The sequence below is a fragment of the Schistocerca americana genome, chromosome 1 (assembly GCF_021461395.2).
Source record: "Schistocerca americana isolate TAMUIC-IGC-003095 chromosome 1, iqSchAmer2.1, whole genome shotgun sequence".
In the NCBI taxonomy this organism is placed as follows: domain Eukaryota; kingdom Metazoa; phylum Arthropoda; class Insecta; order Orthoptera; family Acrididae; genus Schistocerca; species Schistocerca americana.
The window spans coordinates 1,125,755,109-1,125,779,796 of NC_060119.1; the positions used below are offsets into that span (position 1 = coordinate 1,125,755,109).

The window sequence follows — 24,688 nt, forward strand, 5'->3', positions numbered from 1 at the left end:
AGTAGTGACACATCTTGGCCGACCATTCAACGGATCATCATCTAAGCTCTCCCGACCAAATTTAAATTCATTTGTCCACTTGGCAACAGTTGAATATGAAGGAGCAGAGCCCCCAGTGTATTCTGGAAACCAGCATGAATGTACTTTGCTTTCATACCTTTCTTTACGAAGTAGTTAATCACTGCTCGAACCTCAATATTTTCCATCTTTGCAAATCACTACATGGGAACAACAATAGAGCCACGTCACCATCACAACTTTCTTCCAAGAGCACTGACATGACACTTTTTTACAGGCAACAGTGAAATGATTATCATGTGAACAACTCGTTGCACTAGCATTGACCTCTCGTGGTGATTCCGAGAACTTTTCAAATCACCATCTTAAATATCAAGGAATACAGGCTACCATCATGTTCGTGTAGAGTCAACAAGTAAAAATGAGGTGTTGCTGCACTTAGAAAAGTTGGACACAAAGTTTCTCTGTAGATCACAACATAGAAGAATGTGCTTTTGAGTTCTTATTGCACAATAATTTCACTTGTAATTGTGACTGTTTACAGATCCCCACTAGGAGACACTCAGCAACTTGTGAGAAATCTAGATAACTGCTCTTACAATTACAAGAGAAGTATTCTCCAGTAACAAGTAACAAGCACATGCTTCTAGATTCTGATATATACAGTCACTTCCAAAGAAGGTGAGACTACTTGCATGATAGGCACAAAACAAATTGTAGGGCTGTAAATCAAGAGATGCCAAATGAAATGCTTTTGCCTGTCAAGAGGACAATGAGTGAAGTCTTCAGTGATCATTATAGCAGGATATTACTGAAAGATCTCTCACAAAACATGAAGAAATTCTGATCACATGTGAAGGCTGTTAGGGGTGCCAAAATTAGTGTCTGGACATTCATGGGTGTGACAGGATCTGAAACCAGCAGTGCTGACCTGTGTTACTGAATGTTCCTTTGCAAACAAAAATCCAAGAGTATTGCCCAGTTTAATTCTCACACTGCTAAACACATGAGTAATATCGCTACTAATGGCAATGGTGCTGGGAAACAGCATAAATTGCTAAAATTGTGCAGATCTTCAGCTCCTATTGGAATCCCTGCCACATTCTGTACAAAATTTGCAGCTGAGTTAGCCCCTCTTTTAACCATAATCCGGCATAGACTCCCCACTCAAACAACAAACTACATACCCAGTAGCTGAAAGCAAGGACAGATCTCACCTGCCCACAAAGAGGCATAACAGATATGATCCTGTTGTAGAATCATAGCTCAAACATAATGAGGAACCTCAAACAAAATGACCTCTTCTATGCCAACCAGCATGAGTCCCAGAAATATCGCCATGTGATACTCAACCTGCAGTTTCCTCACTTGAATATTCTGGAATCCACAGGTCAGAGCAATCATGTAAATCCAGTATTTCTTGATTTCCTAAAAGCATTTGACTTGTTAACACACCTACACTTATTTTTGAAAGTACATTCATATGGGTTATTGAGCAAAATTTGTCACTGAATTGAGGATTTCTCAGTAGGGAGGACACACAGCATGTTATCTTGGATGGAGAGTCATTGTCAGATGTAGAAGTAACTTCAAGTGTGTACTTGGAAGTATGTTGGGATCCTTGTTGTTCGTGTTGTGTATTTATGATCTTGTAGATAACATTAAAAGTAATGCCAGACTTTTTGCCGGTGATGCAGTTATCTGAAGTACTAGTTGAAAAAAGCTGCACAAATATTCAATCAGACCTTGATAAGATTTCAAAGTGGTGCAAATATTGGCAACTTGCTTTAAATATCAGATATGTAAAATTGAGCACTTCACAAAACAAAAAACAAATAGTATATTATGACTATAATATCTATGAGTTAGTTGAAATTTGTCCACTCTCAAAAATACTTAGGTGTAATAATTCATAGGCATATGAAATGCAGTGAGCAACAGGGGCTAGGTCATAGATAAAGCAGATGACAGATGTAGGTTGATTGGTAGATAACTAGGGAAATGCTGTCAGCCTACAAAGGAGAATGTTTACAAAACACTTGTGCAACCCATCATGGAATATTATTCAATGGTGTGGGACCCCTATCAAATAGGACTAAGAGGAGATACTGAATATATGTAAAAGTTTTGCATGAATGGTCACAGTTTCATTGGACTTGTGGAAAAATGTCACAGAGATGCTAAAGAAACTGAACTGGCCAACATTTGAAGGTAGGCAGTAACTATCCTGACAAAACCTACTAACATAGTGTGAAATGATGAATCTAGGAACAGGTATCACTCCTGAAGGTATTGTAAAGACATGATTAGATTAATTATACTTTCAACAGATATGTTTAATCAATCATTTTTACTATGCTCCATTTGTGAATGGAACAGTAAGATTGTGGTACAAACAAAGATGCTGTGCCAAGGTTGCTTCATCAGGAAAGAGGGAAGGAGAGGGAAAGACGAAAGGATGTGGGTTTTAAGGGAGAGGGTAAGGTGTCATTCCAATCCCGGGAGCGGAAAGACTTACCTTAGGTGGAAAAAAGGACAGGTATACACTGGCACACACACACACATTTCCATCCGCACATATACAGACACAGGCAGACATATGTAAAGGCAAAGAGGTTGGGCAGAGATGTCACTCGAAGCGGAAGTACAGAGGCAAAGATATTGTTGAATGACAAGTGATGTACAAGGGGCGGCAACTTGAAATTAGTGGAGGTTGAGGCCTGGTGGGTAACGGGAAGAGAGAATATATTGAAGGGCAAGTTCCCATCTGCGGAGTTCTGTTAGGTTGGTGTCAGTGGGAGGTATCCAGATAACCCAGACGGTGTAACACTGTGCCAAGATGTGCTGGGCATGCACCAAGGAATGTTTAGCCACAGGGTGATCCTCATTACCAACAAACACTGTCTGCCTGTGTCCGTTCATGCAAATGGACAGTTTGTTGCTGGTCATTCCCACATAGAAGGCTTCACAGTGTAGACAGGTCAGTTGGTAAATAACGTGGGTGCTTTTGATCTTGTACACCTTCCGGGTTACAGGATTGGAGTAGGTGGTGGTGGGAGGGTGCATGGGACAGGTTTTCACTGGGGGCGGTAACCCTTCTTTCCATCAGTCCCTATACCAGTTCCAAACTGAACAATCCATAGGCCTCACCCACCTAATCCTTCACCTACACATCAACTCAGCCAATGAACACACCCGTCAACTCTTATCCCTAATCATAGTCCTCAATCTTTCCTCTCCCACATCTACACCGGCTGTTCAGATCATCCTCCTACAGGCCAACCACAAATTAGAACAGCATGCCACCCTCCACCTCAAAAAACTATCCAATCTTCCGGTTTCCCACCTCCGGAAAGGCAACTCGCTCACCCTCCACAACCTTTCCAACAAACCTCAACCTCCTCTCATTGCACACAGACCCAGTCTCTCCCATCTACTCAGTCTCCCACTTCCAGCTCCACTCCCCCAAAAACCTCAAAATTCTAGTCAACATATTCTGAAACCACAACACCCGAATTCAGTAGTTAACCTTTCCTCCAAACCTCTCTCCCAATTCGAAACCTCTGTCGTATCCAAAGGCCTCACCTTCAGCCCTACTCCCAGATTCAACCAAACAGCCCTCGTCAAAGATTTACTGTCCTACACTCGTAGTCTCTGTTGGAAATATCACTTTGCCATGAAGAAAAATAATCATAATCCTACTCCTAATGATTCAACTCCTCAAGACACTATCCAAATTGAACCCTGCCTGGAACAGTTCCGTCCTCCACCACAGCGGGACCCACCTCCCCTTCCTCAAAATCACCCTCTCCAAACCTTCCAGGAATTTCTCACTTCCAGCCTTGCCTCTCAATCTTTCTTGTAAAACCTTAATCCTACTCCCAACATCACCACTGCTGAAGCCCAGGCTATCTGTGATCTGAAGGCAGACCGATCCATCGTCATTCTTCCGGCTGACAAGGGTTCCACGACCGTGGTTCTTGATTGTCGGGAGTATGTGGCTGAGGGACTCCGTCAGCTTTCAGACAACACCACATAAAAAGTTTGCCAAGGTAATCCCATTCCTGATGTCCAGGCAGAACTTCAAGGGATCCTCAGAACCTTATGCCCCCTACAAAACCTTTCACCTGACTCCATCAACCTCCTGATCCCACCGACACCCCGCACCCCTACCTTCTACCTACTTCCTAAAATTCACAAACCCAAACATCCTGGCCGCCCCATTGTAGCTGGTTACCAAGCCCCCACAGAACGTATCTCTGCCTACGTAGATCAAAACCTTCAACCCATTACATGCAGTCTCCCATCCTTCATCAGAGATACCAACCACTTTCTCGAAAGCCTGGAATCCTTACCCAATCTCTTACCCCCAGAAACCATCCTTGTAACCATTGATGCCACTTCCTTATACACAAATATCCTGCACGTCCAGGGCCTTGCTGCGATGGAGCACTTCCTTTCATGCCGATCAACTGCCACCCTACCTAAAACCTCTTTCCTCATTACCTTAGCAAGCTTCATCCTAACTCACAACTTCTTCACTTTTGAAGGCCAGACATACCAACAATTAAAGGGAAGAGCCATGGGTACCAGGATGGCACCCTCGTACGCCAACCTATTTATGGGTCGCTTAGAGGAAGCCTTCTTGGTTACCCAGGCCTGCCAACCCAAAGTTTGGTACAGATTTATTGATGACATCTTCATGATCTGGACTCACAGTGAAGAACAACTCCAGAATTTTCTCTCTAACCTCAACTCCTTTGGGTCCATCAGATTCACCTGGTCCTACTCCAAATCCCATGCCAATTTCCTCAACGTTGACCTCCATCTGTCCAATGGCCAGCTTCACACATCCATCCACATCAAACCCACCAACAAGCAACAGTACCTCCATTATGACAGCTGCCACCCATTCCATATCAAACGGTCCCTTCCCTGCAGCTTAGATCTTCAAGGCAAACGAATCTGCTCCAGTCCTGAATCCCTGAACCATTACACCAATAACCTGAAAACAGCTTTCGCATCCCGCAACTACCCTCCCGACCTGGTACAGAAGCAAATAACCAGAGCCACTTCCTCATCCCCTCAAACACAGAACCTCCCACAGAAGAAACCCAAAAGTGCCCCACTTGTGACAGGATACTTTCCGGGACTGGATCAGACTCTGAATGTGGCTCTCCAGCAGGGATACAACTTCCCCAAATCCTGCTCTGAAATGAGATCCATCCTTCATGAAATCCTCCCCACTCCACCAAGAGTGTCTTTCCACCGCTACCTAACCTTTGTAACCTCTTGGTTCATCCCTATGAAATCCACAAACCACCTTCCCTACACTCCGGCTCCTACCCTTGTAACTGCCCCCGCTGTAAAACCTGTCCCATGCACCCTCCCACCACCACCTACTCCAGTCCTGTAACTCGGAAGGTGTACACGATCAAAGGCAGAGCCATGTGTGAAAGCAACTGACCCGCCTACACTGTGAAGCCTTCTATGTGGGAATGACCAGCAACAAATTGTCCATTTGCATGAACGGACACAGGCAGACAGTGTTTGTTGGTAATGAGGATCACCCTGTGGCTAAACATTCCTTGGTGCACGTCCAGCACATCTTGGCACAGTGTTACACCGTCTGGGTTATCTGGATACCTCCCACTGACACCAACCTATCAGAACTCCGGAGATGGGAACTTGCCCTTCAGTATATTCTCTCTTCCCATTACCCACCAGGCCTCAACCTCCGCTAATTTCAAGTTGCCGCCCCTCATACATTATTTGTCATTCAACAACATCTTTGCCTCTGTACTTCCGCTTCGACTGACATCTCTGCCCAACCTCTTTGCCTTTACATATGTCTGCCTGTGTCTGTATATGTGCGGATGGATATGTGTGTGTGTGTGTATGCCAGTGTATACCTGTCCTTTTTTCCCCCTAAGGTAAGTCTTTCCGCTCCTGGGATTGGAATGACTCCTTACCCTCTCCCTTAAAACCCACATCCTTTCATCTTTCCCTCTCCATCCCTCTTTCCTGATGAAGCAACCTTGGGTTGCGAAAGCTTGAAATCTGTGTGTGTGTTTGTGTGTTTTTTATTGTGTCTATCTACCAGCGCTTTCCCATTTGTGTGTGTGTCATTTCAGGTATTTTAGGTGTCTTTCTATTATCTGTAGAAGTAGAAAAACTTTATTAGTGTTTCCACTGCCTTAATGATTGGAAAAAAAGTAATATTTTATGAATGTATGACGTAAAATTAAAAAGAGTGTCACATTTTTTTCAGGTTGTATATTTGAGACGCTTCTCCCTGTTGCGCACACTTAATATGGATGGTAATCCATGTGCAGACATAGATGGCTTTGCTGAATTTGTTTATGCTTGTCTGCCAAAACTGGTGTACTATCATTACCGTTATATTCACCCCCGCGATAAGGAATTAGCACGGGAGAAATACAGGTATAGCTTGATTGCATAATAAAAAGCATTATATCAATCACATATTGACTTGTGATGACCTGTAAGTGAGCAGCTTTTTTTCCTAGTATATATTATATATTTAACAATGTTATGAATAGGATAGACAGCTATTAACCATAAAGATGATATGTTGAGTTGCAGACGAGCACAACAAAAAGGCTGTTTCACATTGAGCTTTTGGCCTTCTTCAGAAAGGAAAACAGACAGGCAAACACATCTCATGCATACATGATCGCTATGTCTGGGCACTCGGCCTGAATGAAACTGTGTTGCACTGAATGGAAGCTGCAATCTAGAGTGGGACAGGGAAGGGGGAGAGATAGCAGGATATGGGTGGGGAGAGAAGCCAGTGCAGTGTGGTGGAGTGTACAGGGACTAGCTGGTAGCAGGGCAAGGCTGCCAGGCACATCATCAAGATGCTGTGGACGTGTGGGGAGGGGGGGGGGGGGGCAGGAAGCAGAAGAAGAGAGGAGCCGAAAAGGGAAAAAGACAGAGAACTGTGCACAGTGAGGATGAGGGGAGTTGAATTGGGAGGAGGTGATAGGACAGAGGGGGCAGAAACTGTTGAGTAGAGGATGTAGGGGCAGTAGATTACTGTAGGTTGTTGGGTGCAATGATCTTGGGAGTGGAGAATGTCTTGTAAGAATAACTCACATCTGCGCAGTTCAGAAAAACTGATGGTGGAGGGGAGGATCCAGATGGCTTGAGTAGTGAAGCAGCTATTGAAAATGAATGTGCTATGACCAACAGCGTGTTGTGCCACAGATTTGTCCACTTTGCTCATGGCTACAGTTTGGTGGTGACCATTCATCCTGGTGGACTTTGAGGACTATTTCGTAGGATAGGTAGAAGGTCAGAGTACAAAACTGTGTCATACCAATTACCAGTGCATATATTGTCAAAAAAATTTTCTTTAAATTAATTATTGTCACAATGGTGAATAGACATTTTTAAGCATATTATGACTACCACCATTCATGTTCCTTCTTTTTCTATTTGCATTTCCTTCTGCTTCTGAAGATTTAGCTACTTTATACTTGTGTATAATATAGCATGTCAAAAAATTATTTTGACATGCCATATTATTCAGGTAGAGGATACAGGATCTTCAGAGAATAATTAGCTATTTGTTGTCACAGGCTTTGCCACAGCTGATGTGTTAATTCTATTGCCAGAACTGTCAAACTTTAAATTGTCAGTGAAGTTCATCTTACTTGTGTAAAAATTGTATAATATACAGTGTTCACAAAATCAAGTAGAATCATTAATGTCTTCAGCTAATGAAATTTGTGAATTTAAAATAACTAATATCCCTTGTGTGTCATCCATTTTTTTTAAATTTCAGCTCATTATTCATTTCTATAAATGTAGCATCCCTTTTATCACACACACAGGAACAGTACTTGTGTATCTGTTTCAGTGATACAATTGCAGCACTTGAAAAGACTGAGACAGAGGCACAGGTTCACATTGAGCAACAGAAAGAAGAAGAGAAAAAATCAGAGCTATATTCTGCAGCATTTGTTGAGCAACTAGACAGTGACCAGCTTTTCAACTCATTGTATGAAGGTGATGAAGAGGGCAAGGCACTCTTGAAAATAGGAGATGAAGCAATGGAACTCTATAACAAGTATCCTTTCTCCCATTCAGGGCAAATGTCCTGCAATTTCATATATTTTTGAAATTGTTCTGTCTTAAGCAACACATATGTGGCAGTCTCTCAAAGACTTTTACTTTAAAGTTACATTTCCTTGTGTTTCATTACAACCATATTTACATTTTATGTAAACTAGTATGTGCAACCATGCTGGGGATGGCAACACATGTTTGTTTTGAGCATGTTGGTAGTCAGGTGAGAGATAGGAGTTTCGTGCTCTCTCACAGAAGAGTGATGTAGACTGAAATAAAACTTAGTCAAATAATGATACCTAATTAAATACATGTATCAGTGTGTTTTTCAAGCTTACAATTAAAGGTTTCACTGTCTTACATGTATTATTCCAGAAAATGTGAAAAGATCACAAAGTAGGGTTACTGTCATATTTTTGTTTACGTTTTGACACAGTAAACTTAAAGACCTCATTTAATTGTTCTTTTTTTTCTTTCCAGCAATTTAAGTATAGCATATCCTTCATTTTTTAATTGTTATTTACAAAACACATTATAAATTTAATTTGATGAACCTAGAAACTTTGCACATAATAGCTTTGTTTACTTACAGTTACAAGTATGCCTAATTTTCATACACGTTTTCTTGTTTTTCAGTAATTTAACTGACTTACTCTCACTAAAGTATTAGTTTTACTGTGAATAAAAAGTGCCTGATTTGCTGTAGAATTTTTAGCTCTAAGATTTGGTGTGATGAATGAAGTTTTTTTTTTTTTTTTTTTTTTTTTTTTTTTGGATAACTGTAGAGGCATGGAAATTGGGAAAGTGAATCAGACTCATCTGTGGTCTTGTAGGATATGAAGTAGAGATAGGAAGACAGTGGCACAGGAGGGGAAAATCGCTGGCCCTCAGGCTGAGTTAAACCTGGCAAGGAAAGTCTTGGACAGGTTAAGAAGGGAGAAGCGTAAAGAAAGGTGGGAAGTGGAAACAGGTAACAGAAGTAACAGGATCAGAACTTCGTTAGACAGCTTTGTGGTGAATTTAAAAAATAACTTTGACCCTTTCCTTCAATTAGAAACTGATGAGCCTCAGGCAGAGGCAGTTGTAGACAGGGTACAACAAATTTTCAGTAGACAATTGAATAAAAATGTAGGGAAATCAGCAAAATGAAAGAAAGTTTTGTTGTTAGGTAGTTCTCATGTCAGAGGTGTAGGCCAGCTTTTGCAGGATGAATTAGGATCAGACTATCAGGTCACCAATTTTTTTAAACCCAATGCTGGTCTGGGTCAGGTGACAGAGGGTTTAGGTTCACTCTGTGTAGACTTCACCATGGAAGACACGGGTGTTATTGTGGGTGGGCTGGGCAACAGTATTGACAAACATTGTGGGTACAATATAGAGTTGATCTGGTAAAGATTGCATTAACATCGAAATATACCAGTGTAGAGTTTGTGTCTGTTTTGAAACGCCATGGCCGACCTCATGTAAACTCTTGTGTCAGGAGAGTTAATTTGGAGTTGGAATGGCCTCTTGGGCCATGTGCAGAATCACATATTGGTGTGGTTCTTGTTGATTCTCTCAGCAGGTGAAGTTATACTGGGCTTGGCCTACACCTCAACAGGAAAGGGAAGGGTAAGCTGGCTGTACTAATAGCAGGAATTTAAATGGGAGGGGGGAGGCACTGCCATGACTGGTAAAATACAAGTGGTTACAGTTGTTGGAGCAGCACCTATTTTAGGATTGGTAGAACAGAAAGAAGTTAAGTTCTAAGAAAGGTCAGGATTAAAACGACTGTTCAGTTTGAGAAAGAAACTAAACAGAATAATGCTGGTTCATTGGATCAGCAAACACAGCTGTTGGTTAAATATTTTCGTCAATGAGCAGAAATTTTATTTCCACCGAATTTTATCTCAGTCATTGTGAAATGCCAACTGTCCTTAGTGCATCAGAATATTCAAGGGCCAAGAAGTAAAATTAATGAACGACCTACCTGTATTGGTCAATTAGAGTCATACAACCCAGTGGACATAATCTGCATTTCTGAACATCATGTGACCATTGGTGTAGACATGTCAAGTGTTGCAGAATTTAGATTAGGTTCTCACTTTTGTAGGACATAAATGGAGGACGGAGGAGTTGACACATTCACCAGGAATTACTATAAGTTCATTAACATAGACATTCATAAATTTTGCCTAGAGGAGCCTATGGAAGCATGTGCAACAGAAATAGAATTTTATAATAAATCATTCATAGTAGTATGTGTGTATGGATTAAAAACAATACTTTTAAGCTTATCATAAATCACTTTGAAACTCTACTGGCTGACAGTAAGAACTCACTGCAGTCAGTAGCATTGTCATTCAACTTAATTCATACTGTTAGCTTTCCAATTAGAGTAGCTAAGAGCTCAAAGATGGCCATTGATAATATTTTTATAGAAATTTCTAACGAACAAAATTAATTATAAAACCACTAATTAGTAGCCTCTGAGACCATGATATGCAACAATATTTACTAAATCTGAGTTCATGAGGGTAGTCAGCAAGTCAGAAACTGATTGTTTTAGGAAACTCTTCAAAGACATGAATTGGAGTCAGTGTACAAAGCTCATAGCATGAATGAAAAATACATTACTTTTATTAATAATATTCTTAACTTAATTGAAAACTGTCTTCCCCAAAACTAACCCAGATTAGACCCAAGTCTATAAAAAACCATGGATTACTCAAGGAGTAAAGGTAATCCTGTAAGACAAAAAGGTAACTGTCAGCCAGAAACAGCTCTGATGTAAATGCTGTGGATCATTACAAAACATATTGCAAAATATTGTAGATAGCAGTACAGACATCAAAGCAAATGCATTATCAGGAAAAGATAGTCACATCATATAACAAAATAAAGACAATATGGAATATAGTGAAGGAAGAGAGTGGTAGAACCAGAGATGATGAGGAGCACATAGCATTAAGAGTAAATGATACATTGGTAACTGATGTGTTCAGTGTTGCTGAACTTTTCAATAAGCACTTCATAACTGTTACTGAAAAGATGGGGTTATCAGGATCAGTATATGCTGCCACAGATACCTCAGAATTTGTCACTACAAATAACTACAATAGTATGAGTATGACCCATCACAATACCAGTAGAAGTAATGTCCACCATAAAACAAAAAAACAAAAAATGTAGCAGCTATGATAACATAGTGTCAAAGTTGATTAAACATTGTGCCTCTGTGTTAAGTTAGTGTCAGTGGAACATTTCCTGAATGGTTGAAATATGCTGAAGTTAAGTCTTTATATAAGAAAGGAGGTAAAGAAATACCATCAAACTTCTGTCCAGTTTCTTTTTTGCCTGCATTTTCAAAAATTTCAGGGAAGTTAATGTTCAGTTCTCTTCTTAATTATCTGGTCACAAATAAAATGTTATCCAAGTCACAATTTGGATTTCTAAAGGGTTCAGATATTGAGAAGGCTATCTATACATACAGTGAGAATGTGCTTAATTCATTACACAATAAATTGCACGCTAGTGGTATATTTTGTGATCTGTCAAAGGCATTTGACAGTGTAAATCACAACATCCATTTAAGTAAATTAGAATATTATGGTATAACAGGAAATGCTGCAAAATGGTTCAAATGCTATCTGAGAGAAAACAAAGGGTGCCAATAGAAAAAACATGTGTATTAAGCTAGCAGGCATCATCCAAGTGGGAACAAGCAAATGTGTTGTCCCCCAAGGTTGCATTTTAGGGCCCTTTCTTTTCAATAGTATCATTACCAGAGCCAAGTTCGTTTTGTATTCAAATGATGAAAACACTACAATAAGTTGTAAATCCAGTGTAGCCTTAGAAAAGTCAGCTAATGAAATTTTCATCGACATTAATAAATTGTTCCTAGCCAATTCTCTGTCACTAAACCTTGAAAATCATACTGTATGCATTTCAGAACATGTAAAAGGTTTCCTGTTGTATATACCTGAAATATGATGACAAGCAGATTGAAGAAGTTGACAGTGCTAAAGTCTTGGGATTTCAGCTTGATAATAAATTTAACTGGGAGGAGCATACCACAGAAGTGGTGAAGTGCCTAAACAAATCTATGTTTGCTATGCAAATGTTGTCAGACGTAGGTGACACAAAAATAAAAAAGTTTGTGTACTATGCTTACTTTCATTCCATTATGTCATATGGGACTATTTTCTGGGGTAACTCATCAAGTCAAGCTAAAGTTTTCTGAGCCCAAAAATGTACAATACAAATTATTTTTGATGTGAACTCAAGAATGTTCTGCAGAAGGCTGTTTAAAGAACTGGGGATACTAACTACTGCTTCCCAATATGTTTATTCCTTAATGAAATTTGTCATTGAATATATACAGCTCAGTTTGTGGAATCAATACTAGAAATAAGATGATTTACAGTCACTTATTTTGGTCCAGAAAGGTGTCCACAATTGAGGAACACACATTCTCAATAACATACCAACAGCCATAAAAAGTTTAACTAATAATAAAGTTGAAAAGAGTTTAAAGAATTTGTTGGTGGCCAACTCTTTGTACTCTGTTGATGAGACCAGTTACATGTACGTTGTTAATTTATCAGATAATGTGAATAATGCTTACAGTGTGACTTATGTACAAATTTTGTGCAGCATTGTGATTATTGTAATTAAGTCTTGTAAATTGTTTTTATTTTATTTTTTATTTGATGATGCCTGGCTACAATAGCCTAGGAACTATCTTATGCACATATGAGTATTGAAATTTAACACTTGGTGACAAGTTTTATATACTTTTAAATGTAAATTTGCTTAAGAATCTTTTATTAATGTTATTTATTTATTTTTAACCAATCCCACAGCCACAAGGCCAATGTCATTTGCGAGCTGTGGAAGGTTCTTTGGCATATCTGTTCTTATTTTGTTAATATTTATTGTGTATTCTTGTGTTCTGACATCTTCCATACCCCAAAGGGTCTTTTGTTAGGCAAATAAAGACTACTCTAGTGCGTCCCAGTACCCACACCTGTGCTACATGTAATGTGATACATATCTGATATTCATCATGAAGGATAGTGAGTATTAATTTTTGTCATTTCTGACTGAACTATACATTACCTAATCAGGAATCAGATGGTGTTCCCAATACTGAGCAAAGGAAGCAGTATTCACTGTTGTCCCCTATGGTATCAATGAATGGAAACAGGATCATACTACTCACTGGTTTGTGGTTTGGTGTCTCAATTGTTAAGTTTCAGACCAATTGGAATACTTGCTAGTTAAATAATTCAGTACCCAGTACACTAAGACAACCAGATCACAAAATATTCAGACATTTTTCTGAAATCATGTGAATTTTAGTTTTTAATAGCCAAATAGTAAAATATTGTTTTATTCACATCAAACTATAAAAAGTTTATGTACAAATGATGCATTTAACATAAATAATGACCACTTAATTGTTTTGCAAATAACATAATTTTTCATATTCTCCATTTAAATCAAAATTGTAATTACATTTGGAATTATTGACATGTTATTGTTATTTTTATTTTTATGGTTTCTCTCTAGATAACACTTGAAAACATTTGTAAAGTAAATTATTTGTTGTATGTGCTTTTCAGTGACTAAAAAATTGACGTGTAAAAAACATCACCTCTGTATTGTGAAACAGCTTTGGTCACTTTTATATCTTTGCTCTTCTTGGCCTAACACATTTTGCCCTATACATCAAAATTGTAGAAAAAAAATACAATTTGCAGTTTCAATCTCTTTGAACTGGATTCTGAATTATAATGTATCAAGTTCTGACACTTGTCAAAAAAAGGAGGTATATTAAGCAGTTCATTACAAGCATGTAAATGTGAGAAAAACTTTGACATAAACATAATGGAACTGCCTAAGTCTGTTTTTACTAAGTAGAAAAAAAAGAGACAGTCGACTTTCTAAACATGAAATGTGTCTTATGTATATTGGGCACTAGGTAATTTTGTAAACACTATAACATAAAACAAACAGACATTTGCAGATACAGTGGTAGCACTCTGGACTCACATTCGAGAGCATGATGGTTCAGATCCACACCGGCCATCCAGATTTAGATTTTCCATGATTTCCCTAAATTGCTTCAGGTAAATGCTGGATGGTTCCTTTAAAAGGACATTGCTAACTTCCTTGCCCAACCTTCCATACTCTGATTGGACTGATGGCTTCGCTCTTTGTTTGGTCCCCTCCCCAGAATCAGGCAACCAACATTTGATATGGCATAAGAGAATGATTAGTTAACTAATTAATGAATACTAAAAACAGATCGATACAGTTAGCATATAAGTTTTTCACAAGATTGTTGATAAATAGAGTTGTTTTGCATTTAGCATACGATGCTTTAGTGTGCATTTACCAGTGTTTCTTACAGAAGTTAAGAACACAAATTATGGGCTTTTGCACTCCAAAAAAAAGCATAGTTACCACTTCACTTCCTTGAAAAAGTATTAGTTTTGGAAAACAAATATTATCACATTCAAACCTGACTTCACTTTCACTTGCTAGGATCCATGTCTCTGGTAATAAATCATATCATTATCTAACTGTGGAAACTGTGGGCATCAGTCTGCAGCTGTTTGCTGCTGATGCTGTGGTGAAAGGGAAGGTGTCAAAGTTCATACAAGATGATATGGTTATAATAGAGGGAAACATTCCACGTAGGAAAAATATATCTAAAAACAAATATGATGTGACTTACCAAATGAAAGTGCTGGCAGGTCGACAGACACACAAACAAACACAAACATACACACAAAATTCAAGCTTTCGCAACAAACTGTTGCCTCATCAGGAAAGAGGGAAGGAGAACGAAAGACGAAAGGATGTGGGTTTTAAGGGAGAGGGTAAGGAGTCATTCCAATCCCGGGAGCGGAAAGACTTACCTTAGGGGGAAAAAAGGACGGGTATACACTCGCACACACACACATATCCATCCACACATATACAGACACAAGCAGACATGTCGAACTTGCCCAGAGGCGGGGAGCTGTGGCGGCTGATCTTGTTGCGCTGGCAAGCGATGCAGCTGCATGCCCAGGTTTGACAGTCCTGTTTGATTTTCTTCCAAACAAAATGTTCTGACACAAGACGTGTGGTGGCTCGAACGCCCGGGTAGGCTAGGATATGCAGGGCGTTGAAAACCTATTGGTGCAGACCGGGTGGGAGCTTAGTGTGTAGGGTACTGGTCAAAGAATCACACCACACCTGAGGAGAGCCTGAGAATCTTCATCAGAAGCTTGGAGGGAGGCCAGATCGGAAAGATCAACGATGTGGGAAACAGCACTGATCCATGAGAAGAAATCCGCAGCGACGTTATCTGCGCCCTTGATGTAACAAACGTCCATTGTGAATTGAGAAACAAGGTCAAAGTGGTGGAAACGTCGAGGGGGTGGGTCCTCAGGTGGGTTGCAGAATGCTTCTGCCAGTGGTTTGTGATTGGTGAGGACGAAAAACAAATGCCCCTTGACATCGGGGCGGAAATGTTTGATTGCCTTATAAACAGCAAGGAGCTCTCTATTGAATGCAGAATATTTTCTCTGAGCCATAGATAGTTTCTTGGTGAAGAAATGGAGGGGTGAAACCGTGTTGCCATTGCGTTGTTGCAACACAGACCCCACCGCCATGTCGCTAGTGTCCGTATTGATGAATAACTCAGCCGAGGGATCAGGGTGGGCAAGTGTCACAGCATGAGCTAAAGAAGTCTTCAGAGCCTTGAAGGCCTCTAGCATCGGAGCAGTCCAAGGGACAAGTTTGATACCAAAAATTGTTTGCCTGCTAGCGCGTCCGTCAGGGGTGCCTGAACAACGGCGGCAGAGGGCAGATGGCAATGATAGTAATTGATGGTGCCAAAGAAATGGCGTCGCTCTTTGTAAGAAGCCGGGGGTGGCAGAGATGTGATAGCCTGCACACGAGATTTGGGAGGCTGTATTCTGTCAGCGGAGACGGTGTAACCAAGGAAGGAGACTGACGCCGGGCGCAACTGAAACTTGTCTTTGTAGGCCTCGATGCCATTGGAGTTCCAGATCTGGAGGACCGTAGACAGATGATTTTCATGTTCCTCCGCTGAGCTGCTGAAAACAAGAATGTCGTTGAGATAAGCAAATCAAAACTTGAACTGTCGTAAGATAGAGTCATTGAAACATTACCACGTTTGCGCCACTTTCCTTAGGCCGAATGGCATGAAGTGGTATTGGAATAAACCGAGCGGCATGATAATAGCCATCTTAGGAATGTCTTCCGGCACCACAAGAATCTGGTGGTAGGCGTGTTTACAGTCAATAACACTGAAAATTATGGCGCCTGATAACATATGAGTGAAGTCATTGATGTTCAGCACTGGGTAATTGTCCATGATGGTACAAGCGTTTAAGCATCTGTAATCACTGCACATTCAAAAATATCCGTCGTGTTTATGGACAAGGTGGATTGGAGAAGACCAGTTGCTGCCTGAAGGTTGCAGAACACCTGCCGCCAAAAGTTCATTAATCTGCTGCCAGGCCATGTGCAACGTGATGGCGTTGAGGCGTCGGACCTTATGCCTAATGGGAGGGCCGTCAGTGGTAACTAGCATGTGTGTCATTCCATCGGTGACGGAAAAAACTGCACAAGAGACTGGTTAATGTCCTGGCGCCAAGTCTTCCGATGAGCAGGGCACGACGAGGCGTAGCTGTTAGCGCGAGTGGGGTAAGGTAGCACGAAAGTCACATATCTCTTACGGGAGAGCAGAGTGCACTTGTGTGGAGGGGGTGGTTGTGCGCACAGAGCCGAGTGAAGGGGAAAAGGCGGCGACTGTCCACTGTTAACCTTGCACTGGACAACTGGCGTGGGCGAGAGCAGTGCTGGCGTCACATGTGGGGCCACAATGGCCGCTGAGACATGTGGCCAGTGAGTAAGAGAGGGGGAAAGTTTATCAACACATGCGGTAGCTGTCCAAGAGGCAGGCACGGTCGCAACGTGTGCGCGACTGTCATTATCAGCACTGTTTGAAACACATGACACTTGTTGAGGCGAGCGCTGATTTTTCTTTCTCCTGATAATGATGTCCTCCTGGGTTGTCTGGAGATCCGAATGGGGGACTACTTTACCTCTGGAATATATTAGCCAAGAGAATGCCATCATCATTTAACCATACAGTAGAGCTGCATGCCTCTGGAAAAATTATGGCTCTGGTTTCCCCTTGCTTTCAACTGTTAGCAGTACCAGCACAGCAGGGCCGTTTTCATTGAAGTTACAAAGCTGGATCAGTCATTCAGACTGTTGCCCCTACAACTACTGAGAAGGCTGCTGCCTCTCATCAGGAACCACACATTCGTCTGACCTCTTAACAGATACCCTTCAGTTAGGGATCATGGACATGCTAGTAAGTGACTGAATAAGTACAAATGATTTTAAATTTACAAAGATCACTATAGCAACAGCAGTGCTTGATGAGAGTGGCAGCTGGGTGGGAGTAAGGAGGAGGCTGGGGTGGGGAGGGGTAGGGACAATAGGGTAGGGGTGCGGGACAGTGAAGCCCTGCTAGGGAGCATGCAGGGACAAGGTGGAGAGAGGCTAGGGCAGCTAGGTCCACTCAGGAGGTTAGATGGGGGGCTGGGGATAGGTGGGGGGGGGGGGTGCATTTAGTGGAAAAGGAGAGAAGTAAAAAGACTGGGTGCATTGGTGGAATGAAGGCGGTGTAGGCCTGGAATAGGAACAGACAATGGGCTGGATGAGTGAGGACAATGACTAACAAAGGTTTGGGCCAGGAGGGTTATGGGAATGTAGGATATATTGCAGGGAGAATTTCCACGTGTACAATTCAGAATAGCTGGGGTTGGTGGGTAGGATCCATATGGCACAAGCAGTGAAGCAGTCATTGAAATGAAGGATGTTGTGTTGGGCAGTATGCTCAGCAATAGGGCGAGCCACTTATTTCTTGGCCACAGTTTGTTGGTGGCCATTAATGTGGACAGACAGCTTGTCAGCTGTCATGCCCATATAGAATGCATCACAGTGGTTGTCGCTTAGCTTGTAGATCACATGACTGGTTTCACAGGTAGCCCTGTCTTTAATGGGATAGGTGATGTTTTGTGACCAGACTCGAGAAGGTGGTGGTGAGAGAATGTATGGAACAGGTCTTGCATCTAGGTCTGTTACAGGGATGTGAGCCATGAGCCATGAGGTGAGAGGGTTGGGAGCAGGGGTTGTGTAGGGATGGACAAGTATATTTTGCAGTTTTGGTGGACATCAGGATACCACTGTGGGAGGGGCGGAAAGGATAGTGGGCAGGACATTCCTCATTTCAAGGTATGATGATGGGTAGTCAAAACCCTGGTGGAGAATGTAATTCAGTTGCTCCAGTCCTGGGTGGTATTGAGTTACAAGGGGAATGCTCCTCTGCAGCCAAACAGTGAGACTTTGGTAGATGGTGGGACACTGGGAAGATATGGCATGGGAGATTGGTTTTTGTACAAGGTTGGGAGGATAATTACAGTCTGTGAAGGCTTCAGACCCTCGGCATATTTCGAGAGGGACCACAAAGGTGTCTTCAATCAAACTGTCCACCTTGGTAGCTGGGTGATCAGTGCAACGGAATGCCATTCTAAGGGGCCCGTGTTCAATTCCCGGCTGGGTCATAGATTTTCTCTGCTGAGGGACTGGGTGTTGTGTTGTCTTCATCATCATCATCTCATCCCCATCGATGTGCAAGTTGCCAAAGTGGTGTCAACTCAAATGACTTGCACCAGGTGACCGGTCTATCCAACGGGAGGCCCTAGCCACACAACATTTCATTTCATATCAGTGAAACTGAACAAGTGAGTGGTTTAGGATTCTGGGTATTTAGGAAGGATTCCTCTAGATGGCTCATGAATAGTTGGCATAGGGTGGTGTCACGCTGGTGCCCATAGCCATAACCCGAATGTGTTTATAGGTAATGCTTTCAAAGAAGTAATTTTGGGTGAGGATATAGTTGGTCATTGTGACTAGGAAGGAGGTTGTTGGTTTGGAATCCATCGGGGGTTTGGAGAGATAGTGTTCAATAGTGGTAAGGTCATGGGTATTAGGAATGTTAGTGTAAAGGGAGGTGACATCAATAGTGATGAACAGGGCATCATGTGATAAAGGGCCGGCCGAAGTGGCCGCGCGGTTCTGGCGCTGCAGTCTGGAACCGCGAGACCGCTACGGTCGCAGGTTCGAATCCTGCCTCGGGCATGGGTGTGTGTGATGTCCTTAGGTTAGTTAGGTTTAACTAGTTCTAAGTTCTAGGGGACTAATGACCTCAGCAGTTGAGTCCCATAGTGCTCCGAGCCATTTGAACCATTTTTTTGTGATAAAGGGACGGGAACTGTGAAGAGTCGGTGGAGAAAATGGTTGGTATCTTTTATATGGGAGGGTAGGTCCCAGGAAGGTTTCGATCTGTGAGAGCAGAGATTCTCTCAGTGCAGGCACAGTAAACGGTCATGATAGGGCGTCCCGGATGGTTGGGTTTATGGACTTCAGAAAGCGTGTAGAAGGTAGCAGAGTGGGTAGTGGTAGGAGTGAGCAGAGAGATGGACTCTGGGGAGAGATTCTGGCATGGGCCTAGGGATTTGAGGAGTGACTGGAGATCCGGCTGGATTTATGGAATGGGGTTTGCAGGCTGACAACAGTAAAAGACTAAAAGTCACTAAAATTGGCGTGAAGTCACAATGCGATCAAACAAAAGATATAAAGAATAAAAAATATGTATTTATATTACTGTGGGTAGCAGTTCTGAGTGTGGATAAGTGTGATGAAGGAGGCAGTGGATATGACTGGATGAGGTGTAATTAGTGGGTACGAACTGGGATAGAACGGAGAAAGAGTGATCCACCCCCACTGCCCTCAGATCACTGCCTGTTAACTTTCCAGAATTTATTAACCTCAAACGTTGTTTCACCATCATTACCAAAATCCCTCAACATACAAACTAACCTTAAATCAGCAGAAAGGACCACAGTTGATGATCTAAAAGCTGATCCTGACCTCATAATCCTACTTTCAGACAAAGGCTCCACCACTGTTGTTTTGAACCACAAGGATTACCTGGCAGAAGGACTCCAGCAGCTGTCAGATACATCCACCTACAAACCTTGCCACAGTGACCCCATTCCAGCAGATTCTCCAGTCACTCCTCAAATCCTTATGCTCAGCCCAGAACCTCTCCCTGGAGTCCATCTCTCTACTCACCCCTACCACTTCCTGTGCTCCTACCTAGTCGCCTTGACCAATTATCCTCACCCACAATTACTTCACCTTTCAAGGCATTACCTACAAACAGGTCTGGTGTACAGCAATGGGCACCCGCATTGCACCATCCTATGCCAACCTATTTTAATACCCAGAATCCTTAACCCCTCACCTGGTTCAAATTCATTGATGACACCTTTGCATTCTGGATTGAGGGTGAGAACACTCTATCCACATTCCTCCAGAACCTCAACAACTTCTTCCCCATTTGCTTCACCTGGTCCTACTCAACCCAACAAGTCACCTTCCTAGACGTTGACCTCCACCTCAAAGGTGGTTAAATCAGTACCACTGTCCTTATCAAACCTGCTAACCACCAGCAATACCTCTACTTCAACAGCTTCCACCCGTTTCATACCAAGAAGTTTCTTCCATGCAGCGTAGCCACCCATGGTCATTGCATCTGCAGTGACAAGCTGTCCCTCTCGAAATATACTGAAGGTCTCAGTAAAGCCTTCACAGACCGTAATTATCCTATCTCATGTGTCATTCTCCCATATCTTTGCATGTTATTTCCTGCACCTATCCTGTGCCACATGATGTTGTATCTTATCTACGACCCCCCCTCCTCCAAATCCCCCATCTTTTTCTGTTCTATGCCAGTTCGCGCCCATTAATTCCACCCCATCCAGTCACATCTGCCGTCCCCCTTCTTCACACTTATCTAGCCTCAGACCTGCTGCCCACAGTAATATCTATTTTTATTATTTATATCTTTTCTTTGATCTCATTGTGACTTCACTCCAATTTTAGTGAGTTCTTGGCTTTCGCCATTGTTGGCTTCCTCCTGTTTTACCTAGTTCCCCCTTTTTCATCCATTTCCTCCCTCTCATGATTTTTTCCACGTATTTGGGTGTATTTTTGCGGATTTTTTCAGATGTAATTCTATGTTATTTAGTAATTTTTTGCAGTTTTTCACCATCATGGATCTTTGCTCCTTTCATCTGCAGTTTTAGTTACATAGAAGTCCCATTGACAAGTAATGTTTGTTGCCAGGCAGATGGTGCTAGATGTTGTGCTGTATACCTGTATGTTAGCTGAGTGTAGGCATAAGGTCGATCTTGGTTGAAATATCAGCGTGCTGCTGACTGGGAGTAACCTTATGTCTAACTTTGTATCCACTAGAGAGTACATTTGGATGGTGAGGTCAAGAATGAAGAGATGTGTGCGTGGCAGTTTTGGTGGAGTGTCCTGTACCCATGTGATACCGGTGTGGCATAAATGGGTATAGTCATTAGGACAGGACAGGCTGTGTGATTAGGTCCATTGTTGGTGTTTGGGCAATATCTGCTGGGGAGTTCTGCACAGTTACAACGTCAAGAATGCACTACTAGTCTCTCCTTTCTCTCCTCCGACAATCCTCCTCCTGGGATGTCAGAGAGGTTTTGACCTCTCAGAGCTCTCAGTATTCCTACTGCTGCTGCCTGCTACCTTAAAATGGGTGGCAGATATTGCCAGCTTTAGCAGTAGTCCAGTAGCTGCCGATCTGAATATAGTACTGTTTTTAAGTTAAAAGCCAATTTCAGATTATCAGTCTTCAGAGGCTTTATAATGTAAAAAGAGTTTAAAGTAAATTTATCGCATTAACCTCTGCCTGCAAACCCATCAATCCAACATAATTTTCTGTTTTATTTTCTACATTATTATTCTTCCTATCAATTGTTTCTTTTATCAAATAGCATAGCATCATTGACATTATCGTATATTATTGACTCAGTTTGGTGTGGTTCCTGTTGATGCACTCTGTAGGTGGGACTATACTAGACATGGCCTACACCTCAACAAGAAAGGGAAGGGTAAACTGGCTGAGCTGACAGCAGGAAACTTAAAGGGGGGAGGAACTACATCTCATGGTGGAAACTCTTTTTTAGTGTAAGATCAGTGTCCAGTGGGAAACTCAGCCAGGCAAGTACTAAAGATGTTGAAAAAGTTCAAGATACTCACAAAAGTAAAGTGAAAAATAATGTTAGTATATTTCATCAAATTATTGGGGGATTGAAGAATAAAATTGATGAGCTTCTGCTTTGTTTAGGAGATATAGAAACTGAGAATGTAATAGATGTACTATGCCTGTCTGAGCATCACATTGTCACTGATATGCAAAAGGTTAGCATCAATGAGTACAAATTAGCTGCACATGTAAGTAGAGATAATATGATGAGAGGAGGAGTTGCCATATATGTCAAAAGCTTCCACAGTGTAAAAAATTTAGAAACTAAAAAATTTTGTGTAGAGCAACATATGGAAGCATGTGCCACTGAACTTAAACTAAATGATGGCACTTTCATAATTGTAACAGTGTATAGGTCCCCCTCAGGGAACTTCCAGCTATTTCTAGAAAACTTGGATGCTTTGTTGTGCTATCTGTCAGACAGGGGGAAGCAAATTATCATTTGTGGGGATTTCAGTGTTGACTCCCTGAAAGAGTGTAATAGGAAGAATGACCTTGTAGTATTACTCAGTTCTTTCAATTTGAGCTCCATCATTGATTTTCCTACTCAGATGACAAAGAACAGCAGTACATTAATAGATAACATTTTTATAGACCAAGATAAGTTTAAGGACATAAATGCTTATCCTGTTGAGAATGGTCTTTCAGATCATGGTGCACAGCTAGTTACAGTACATGACATAGCTCCATGCAGTATATCAAATCAGATTTTCAAAGCAGTGTGTTCAATTAACAATATAAATATTGCAAACTTAAGGAAAGCCTAAAGCGACTAGACTGGGATTAAGTGTATAAGGAACCTGATGCAAACTTGAAATATAACTTATTTCACGATACATTTTTAAGGGTATTTGAAAATTGTTTTCCCAAGAAATTAGTTAAACATAATTCCAAGAAAACATATAAAAAACCATGGCTAACTAAAGGAATAAGAATATCTTGCAACCATAAAAGAGAACTGTATCTAACAGCAAGAGGGAGTACTGACCCCGAAATTGTTCAATATTATAAAAACTATTGTGTGGTACTAAGAAAAGTTATTAAAAAGTCCAGAAGCATGTGTATCATGTCTGAGATCAGTAACTCTGATAATAAAATTAAAGCTAATTGGAATATTATTGAAAGGGAAACGGCAACCAAGAGCACAGGAAGACTTTAGTGCCATAAAACTGAATGACAAGTGTACTAACAAACAATCAGAAATTGAAAATATTTTCAATAATCATTTTTTAAATGTTGTGGAGAAAATAGGACCTAGATCTTCACTAGAAGAGGCAAGGCTACTAATAGAAGAGGCCATACCTGTGCAGTTTGAAACAACTGTAATTCCACCAACCTCTCCCTCTGAAATCAGTAAAATAATAAACTCACTGAAAAGTAAAAGCTCTTACGGAATTGATGGCATTTCCAGCAAGGTACTTAAAGCTTGTTCCCCACAGATAAGTAGGATTCTCAGCCACGTATGTTTTCCCCGATAGACTGAAATATGCCATTGTAAAACCATTGCATAAAAAGGGGGATACGTCGGACGTGAACAACTACCGCCCAATCTCTCTTCTGACAGCTCTATCAAAAATTTTTGAGAAAGTAATGTATTCAAAGGTAGCCTCCCATATTTGTAAAAATAAAGTACTAACAAAATGTCAGTTCGGTTTTCAGAAAGGCTTTTCAACAGAAAATGCTATATACGCTTTCACTGATCAAATATTAAATGCTCTGAATAACCGGACATCACCCATTGGTATTTTTCGTGATCTCTCAAAGGCCTTTGATTGTGTAAATCATGGAATTCTTTTAGATAAGCTAAATCATTATGGTTTGAGGGGGGCAGTGCACAAATGGTTTAATTCATACTTAACTGGAAGAATGCAGAAAGTTGAAATAAGTGGTTCATGTAATGTTAAAACAAGAGCTGATTCCTCAAACTGGGGGGCTATCAAGTACGGAGTCCCACAGGGTTTGGTCTTAGGTCCTTTACTGTTCTTGATATACATTAATGACTTACCATTCCACATTGATGAAGATGCAAAGTTAGTTCTTTTTGCTGATGATACAAGTACAGTAATAACATCCAAAAACCAAGAACTAAGTGATGTAATTGTAAATGATGTTTTTCACAAAATTATTCAGTAGTTCTCAGCAAACAGACACTCTTTAAATTTTGATAAAACACAGTATATACAGTTGCGTACAGTAAATGGCACAACTCCAGTAATACATATAGACTTTGAACAGAAGTCTGTAGCTAAGGTAGAATTTTCAAAATTTTTAGGTGTGTCCATTGATGAGAGGTTAAACTGGAAGCAACACATTGATGGCCTGCTGAAACGTCTGACAAGGGGAGGCCGCCAA

The 24,688-nt window shown here is 41.2% G+C and overlaps 1 protein-coding gene across 1 annotated transcript in view; it reads left to right on the forward strand.

Annotated features, from left to right (window-relative positions):
- LOC124597022 (dynein regulatory complex subunit 3-like) overlaps positions 1–24,688 on the forward strand; it is a 176,479-nt gene that overhangs the window by 50,448 nt on the left and 101,343 nt on the right. Inside the window, 2 exon segments of the mRNA XM_047135911.1 lie at positions 6,290–6,462; positions 7,904–8,113. Of these exon segments, the coding sequence (XP_046991867.1) occupies positions 6,290–6,462; positions 7,904–8,113 (383 nt within the window).